At 47.5% G+C, this 7,039-nt stretch overlaps 1 protein-coding gene across 1 annotated transcript; it reads right to left on the bottom strand.

Moving 5' to 3' along the window:
- Positions 1 to 1,503: 1,503 nt before the first annotated feature.
- LOC119317340 (vegetative cell wall protein gp1-like) lies at positions 1,504 to 6,685 on the bottom strand. Its single transcript, XM_037591776.1, has 3 exons — positions 6,073 to 6,685; positions 5,764 to 5,818; positions 1,504 to 2,108 (listed from the first exon to the last, which is right to left on the bottom strand). The coding sequence occupies exons 1-3, from the start codon at positions 6,589 to 6,591 to the stop codon at positions 1,891 to 1,893; spliced, it is 792 nt and encodes a 263-aa protein (XP_037447673.1). The 5' UTR covers positions 6,592 to 6,685; the 3' UTR covers positions 1,504 to 1,890.
- Positions 6,686 to 7,039: the final 354 nt, after the last annotated feature.

Genomic DNA, 7,039 nt, shown 5'->3' with positions numbered 1-7,039 from the left:
CGACCTTTGACTCGCAACAGGTGTATTTGTGTGTTTGTCGAGATCCCTAGTTGCATGTCAACCATTGATTCGCAACTAAGGGTGTGCGTGTTTGTCTAAGGCTCCCAGTTGCAAGCCAACCATCGACTCGTGACTGGGGGGAGGGGAGGAGAGTGTCTTTCTACGGGTCCATCGACTCAACAACCAAGGGCGCGTGTGTTTTGTCGAGGGCCCCTCATTTGCAGGCCGACCATTGACTCAACAACTAAGGGTGTGTGTGTTTTGCTGGAGGCCCCAGTTGCAAGCCGACCATCGACTCGCGACTAAGCTCGTAGTTTTGTAGTTGTCCCAGTTGCATGTCTATCCTCGGGTCACAAATGAGCTCGTAGTTGTCCTAGTTGGAAGCCCACCCCTGTATCGCAACTGAGCACGTGTTTTTTCATCTCAGTTGCAAGTCCACGCTCTACTTGCAACTGGTCTTGTTTTTTGTTGTTGTCCCAGTTGCAAGTCCACCCTCGACACGCAAATGGTATCGTAATTTTGTGTAGTTGTCCAGATTGCAAGTCCGTCCTTGACTCGCAACTAGGATCGTAGTGTGTTTCATCCTAGTTGCAACTCCACCATTGACTTGCAACTCGACCTACGCATATGTTAAATGCGCAGCATACATTGTTTTAATACTCTGTGATTTTTTTTCAAAACAGTGTTATAAAATTTTAAACGCATGGTGAACATCTTTTTTTAAACAAGTCACGAGCAATTAATTTGTGAGCTTTTTTTAGTTTCACGAACATTTGAAGTTTCACGACTTTTTTAAAATTTACAAATGCTTTTATAAAGTTTGCAAAAATATTTTTTGTATTTAAATACTAACATTTTTATGCAGAGAATTTATTAACATTTTGTTGTTTAGCACTTTTTTCCCATTTAATTCGATTTGTTCTCTGTGTGAGGTGTTGTAGAAATAGGCCTTACTATATCTCTGCTTTTCGTGGGAGATGTTGACAACCAAAATGAGAAAAGCTAGACCTATCTAGGTACGATCACAAAAGAAAAAGAAAAGGGACACTGCTCACTGTAGTAATGCCTAACAAGCAAGCAGAAAAAAATAGCTGATGAGCTATCGTAGCGAAAGGTAAATTTGGCAAACTAGTCTAGTCAGCGTTGTAGCACACTGCTCACTGTAGCTGGACAACGACACATGCATGCAGTAGTGGTACAAGGCACACACAAAATGCCACAGTGCGCGAAGACAAATCACAGCTTGATGCGCCCCGCCACAGGTCACGATGTATAATTTCCCGACAAACAAACAATATAAGAGATCGTTTAGTTATTACTAACAGAAGGTGATGTCATGTTAGATGTTAGATATTATCTCACATCTAGATAAGATATAGTCAGACCCAAATATTATTGGATAATGGAACCCAGCCAAGAACAACAGGGGTAAATCCACGTGGGAGGCACGAAAGGGGGGAGAATAACCATCGACCCCAATGAGTATCCAGGCCCACAGTCAAATTCAAAATCAAATGCCAGAATTGATGTCTCAATTGACTGAGAGCGCCCCAAGCCCTAGGGAGCTTAGTGAATTTAAGGATAAGGATGTTAAAACTAAATCATAACCCCCATCAATTTAAAGAGTACATTACAAATCAGAAAGTTTCAATTTGAAGGGAACATCTCAATTTGCAGCTTGGCGCGTCCGAAACACCTCTTTGGCAACCCCACAATACATTATTTCACCACCAAGCCAAACAAGAAAATTCCAGCCAACAGGAGATCCACCAACCACATAAGACCCTTGCACTGTTTTCACGAGGTGCTTTGGGTGATTTGCCATCTCACTGCTTAGGGTTCCCTTTCCCTCTGATATTTTCTCTGCTGCACTCGCTGAGTTATCACTTGTCAGGCTTGGGTGGCCGGTGCACCATCATTTGCAATATTAGGAGGAACTGCAGGCTGACCTGTCGGAGGAACTTGATTTCTTTCTCCAGAAGGAATTGGCTCTGCGGACTCATCCTTCACAGCTCCAGCTAAAGGCTTCTCTGACGGTTTCATGGGTTCAGAAGAGACGCCGAGATCAAGCCTCATTTTCTTGGAGAGTTCCATAACTGTCTTTATCTCTGAATCACAAAAAGGCAATGCATGTCAAGATCCAGCAAGTTGAAAGATAAAATGATGAATAAAACATGATATACCTCTGGCAGTTTAATTAGTTATTTTCACAACCTGGGAGAGTTTTGTAAACATCTACCATGATATGTAGGAATTCCTTAACGGAAAAAATGGATAGAAATGAAACAATATTTTGTATGAGTTACAGTATTGAAGAACATATTTTTGCATAACTAACACCGCCAAGAATCTAGAGCGACATGGTGCATAATAGGTTCGTCAGATGAAAAGGATGTTACTGCATAAACCCAATTTCTCACAGGTCAGTCATGAATGTAGAATCTAAGACATAAAGACAAGCTAATAAGTAGTTCATATGCTTCAATCTGCAGGATTGTATAACATAGACTGCATCAAGCTCAAAATGCAAATGCACAACTAGCTGATCCGCACGCAAAAAGGATCAACAAACTATGCTTCGCAAGAACTTGATTACAGAACCAACAAAAGAAAGATCAGTGTGATTAGCTAAAGTCTCAACTGTTACACCTTGGAAGTGGAATTTATGTTGGATAAGATCAGTGTCCCTTATTCTCTCTTTCAAGTATTGCTTGGCACAAAAAACCATGAGACAGCAAGTAACAGCTATGGTTCATCCACAGTATTGGTATATTTTATCCTAGCTCTCAAGCTTATGATATATTTCTAAAATGCATAAAATTATATTTGCTGGTAGTAACTAACCATTGAACAACAGCGCCAAACCAAATAGATACTTCTCCATAGACAGACCAATAAACTACTCAGAACCTATCCGGTACATCCCCTCCTTTCAGTGCTTATATACACCCCACACTAAAAGAATACTCATCGGTTCAATCCTCAGCTTGTGGACTTCACCACATTTGTTAGAGTTGTGTCGAATATTGTGTACAAGGTAGGTTGCAGTTGGACTATGAGTTGTATTGTGTTTACATAGGATGTGGAGTCGTGTCCTAGTAGGACACTTGTATCCTAGGCCTCTCTTATATAGCGGGGGTAGACACACGATGTAACCTATGCCAACATAATAGCACCGGAACGCAGGGGAAGCCGGCGGCATGTGCCGGTGTCCAGGGCGACCGGGTGCGGTATTGTAGCGGTGTCATGGGAAGGAGCGCCCATAGTCAGGCCCCGGGGATGTAGCCATATCGGTGAACCTCGTTAACAAATCTCGGTGTCGTGCTGGTGTGATTGCTTGGTCCTCGGATGATCGACGGTATGCCTCGGATTTATTCTAACAAGTGGTATCATGAGCTAGGTTATGAGGCGGTTATTCAGTTGATCTAGAGGTGAAGATATCGTGGAAGAATCAACTGTCGAGATTGGAAGAGACGACGTGACGTCACTATCGCGTGAACAACGCCAAGTTGAAAGATACTCGGAGTCGGCGAGGTCAGGACGTGGCCTGCGGCAACGCAGCTGGCAGCTGGGCCAAGTGCGGTCCGGCCGGAGGACGCGGTCACGCAGTCCAAGCAGGCGTGCGGCTGGAAGGGCTAGCGGCGTCGTACATGATTCGACGAGACTTGTGTGGTTCAGCGATATCAGCTGGATGCAATCAGACACAGACGAGTATGTTGGAGGTCTTGCTGATCGGATTTGGTTTCGGGGAGATGCGTGTGTAGCAGTGGATCGATCGAAGCGGCGCGGATCAACCTGGAGGTGATGCTGCCCAGGTGCGTGCAGGCAAGGCCTAGTGTGGTCTACGCGTGGAGATACGATGTGCAACACACCAACAAGCTTACGTGAGATTTGTTTGGACAAAAAAAAAGTCTTCGTGCATACACAAGAGAGGCTACAAGCAAACAGGGACAAGGAAAAGGAAAAATAGTGTTTTGTCTGGACGGAAGTTTTCCTTGCTGGGTCAAGTTTGTTGTGAGTGCTTTCAGGGTGTGCGTGAGGACAGCGACGGGCATATGGGCTTGGAGAAGTCTGGAGTGTGTCACGGCAGAATCATGCATACACAGGGCATCCAAGATATGCACAGATGTGCGAGCGGTCATGGTGCAAGGTGGAGCATGGTTGTAGCCGGACAAGTTCGGCTGGGTCGGACAGGTCAGTCTGACGGATCGACGCGAGTCGGTTGGTACAGAAGACGGTGGTGGGATCGGCGAGGACGACATAGGAGCGTAATGCTGATGGTGACCGACTTCTAGGCGTGGAAACACGTGGCGCATGCCCCGAGGGCTTGTGTGGCTTAGACAAGACTATGGCGCGGGATTGATTCAAGGTGGTGTATACATGGAGCTTGAAGTCGATGAGGCGCCGGGGTGGACTGATCATCTACCATGGAGTCATGTTAAAGGTGGAGCTGGAGTCTGACGGAAGACTTCACTTGGTGCTGATTGAGGGGCTACGGCGTAAGACGTCAGAGAGTCGAAGCCTATTTCAGCAGGAAAAGCGAGTGACATGCAGTTCGGATTGGAGCCCAGTGGTCTGATGGAAGCGTGAAACTCGTCACCGGTCGGTGATAATCCGTGGTACTCTGCAGTGGGGGTTGAGTGGTGTGGGTTCGCGACCCTTGAGACTCGACCGGGACAGCGGAGGCTCGCCGCGGTAATAGCGGCGAGGCGTGCGGTACGCACGGACATGGAGACGGGCCGGGGCTTGGTGGTTATACATGTGGTGAGACAACTGCGAATTTGACTCGGGATGATTACAAGCAATGGTGAAATTCCTTCCAAGTTTCAGACAGACGGTCAAGAAAGGAGCGGTGATGTTGAGTTTAGGTAACTCTTATGTGTGACACCCAATATGTGAGTTGTTCACTTTCACGCAGATCAGTGATCAATGTGTGATGGCGTTGGATTGATACTCCGGAAGTTGGGAGCATAATCTAGAGTAAAGAGGTAATTTTGCTCGAGTGTTGACCGTGGTCAAGAAAAGAAGGGACTACAAGTTGCAGGTGGAGTCATATGGGGTCTTTGGAGTAGCAGCGGTACTCATGGGATAAGCTCAAGTCCAATGTACATGGAAGTTTGATGCATGGACAATTTCAGGGTGGTCGAGAATATTCGCCAAGGTGGAGTTTGTTAGAGTTGTGTCGAATATTGTGTACAAGGTAGGTTGCAGTTGGACTATGAGTTGTATTGTGTTTACATAGGATGTGGAGTCGTGTCCTAGTAGGACACTTGTATCCTAGGCCTCTCTTATATAGCGGGGGTAGACACATGATGTAACCTATGCCAACATAATAGCACCGGAACGCAGGGGAAGCCGGCGGCATGTGCCGGTGTCCAGGGCGACCGGGTGCGGTATTGTAGCGGTGTCATGGGGAGGAGCGCCCATAGTCAGGCCCCGGGGATGTAGCCATATCGGTGAACCTCGTTAACAAATCTCGGTGTCGTGCTCGTGTGATTGCTTGGTCCTCGGATGATCGACGGTATGCCTCGGATTTATTCTAACAACATTCTCCAGGTTAAGACAGCTCCCCTCTGCTGCCGGCAGTGTGGAAAGCATAACTGAGGATGCTTCTGAATGAAATTATGGTATGAAAAGGGGTTCATATTCGGATCCATGACCGAAGAACCTTTTGTTTCTCTATTTTTCTTTCCTGTACCCTAGGTCGTCTAAAATAACTGATGCCTTTCTAACATGGCATATGTTCGAGAGAGAGAAAAATACCTCTCAGAATCTCGCGAGCAGCATCGCTCTTCCGAAAATCAGTAGCTTCGTGAACCTTTAAAACAGAGGTAAACAGTTCAGAGCAAATTACCAGCTCAACAATGCATACCAAATATTTCATCAAACATAAGCACGTGAGAGTTCAGATTGGTAGATTTCTCCTGCGGTCTTGCAGCCTAAAATTTGCCAACAACCAAGTTTTCCTGAGGTAGTGAGGTTAAGAGAACAACTAGCTAGCCATTTCCACAATGCATAGCAACTGACTAGTATTGTGAAAAATATTACAGTGTGGCATGAGAGAGTGCGGACCTGGACGAAGCGGAGGCGGAGGTCGGCAACAGTGGCCCGGATCTTGTAGTAGGCGGAGGTGTGGAACCCCGCCTCCTCCAGCTTCCGCCTCTTGGGCGCCGGCGCATCGGGCTGAGGAGGAAAAGGAGGGGGGAAATGGGAGACCTTGGCCGCGATTTCCGGGGCTGGAGGAGGAGGAATTGGCCGACCGACGGTCTCGGCGGTTGCCGTCGGGGCGGCCATGTGGTAAGGACTATGAGAGACCTTGGCCGCAGGCTCCGTCGTTGTTGGAGGAGGTGGTGGCGGAGCGGCGGTGTCGGCTCCTGCGGTCGGAGGGGATGGAGCTGGCGGCGGCGGCGCGGAGGTGTCGGCGGCTGCGGTCGGAGGGACTGGAGCAGGCGGCGGCGGGGCGGAGGTGTCGGCTGCTGCGGTCGGAGCAGCCATATCAGAAGAGGCAAGAGAGAACTTCGCCGCGGGCTCCGGGGCAACTGGAGTCAGCGGGGCGGCGGCGGTGTCGGCGGCTGCCGTCGGAGTGGCCATGTCACGGCGTGGCTAGGGAATGTGTTATTTTCGACTGCCGGCGGCGGCGTGCTTGGCCTGGCCTGGATCTCGGCTTCGGTGTGCGTCTGGTATCGATCCAAGCTAGACCCGCGGGCCGCCTTTTTCACCGGTAACTATTTTTTTTTTACCCAAACCATAGATAGACGATAGTAAAACGAAGCAAATCCTGATGTTTTTTACAGCTAAAATTACCATCCGAGAAAAAACTAAAAGAAAACTGAAAACTGCCATCCGAAAATAAAGTTGTCACTCTCGCGTCACTAAATTTGCCATCACAAAGTTTAAATTGATATGTGTTTATGTCATACGTATGTCACTTATTAGGATTTTTTTAAAACTTGAAAGCTTAAACTTTATGGAAAACGCTTACCATCATCCGAAATGACGCACACATCGCTCGTCTTTGTGGCCGTCGGATATGATTTGA

The sequence above is a fragment of the Triticum dicoccoides genome, chromosome 6A, assembly GCF_002162155.2.
Source record: "Triticum dicoccoides isolate Atlit2015 ecotype Zavitan chromosome 6A, WEW_v2.0, whole genome shotgun sequence".
Taxonomy (NCBI): Eukaryota; Viridiplantae; Streptophyta; class Magnoliopsida; order Poales; family Poaceae; genus Triticum; species Triticum dicoccoides.
Note: the sequence above shows the minus strand (reverse complement) of the source record. Positions and strands in the feature narration are given on the sequence as shown.

Coding starts and splice junctions, on each gene's coding strand:
- LOC119317340 (XM_037591776.1), bottom strand. CDS start 6,591: ATGGCCACTCCGACGGCAGCCGCCGACACCGCCGCCGCCCCGCTGACT. Junction 5,819..6,072: donor TCCGCCTCCGCTTCGTCCAG/GTCCGCACTCTC, acceptor TCTGTTTTAAAG/GTTCACGAAGCTACTGATTT. Junction 2,109..5,763: donor TGCTCGCGAGATTCTGAGAG/GTATTTTTCTCT, acceptor TTTGTGATTCAG/AGATAAAGACAGTTATGGAA.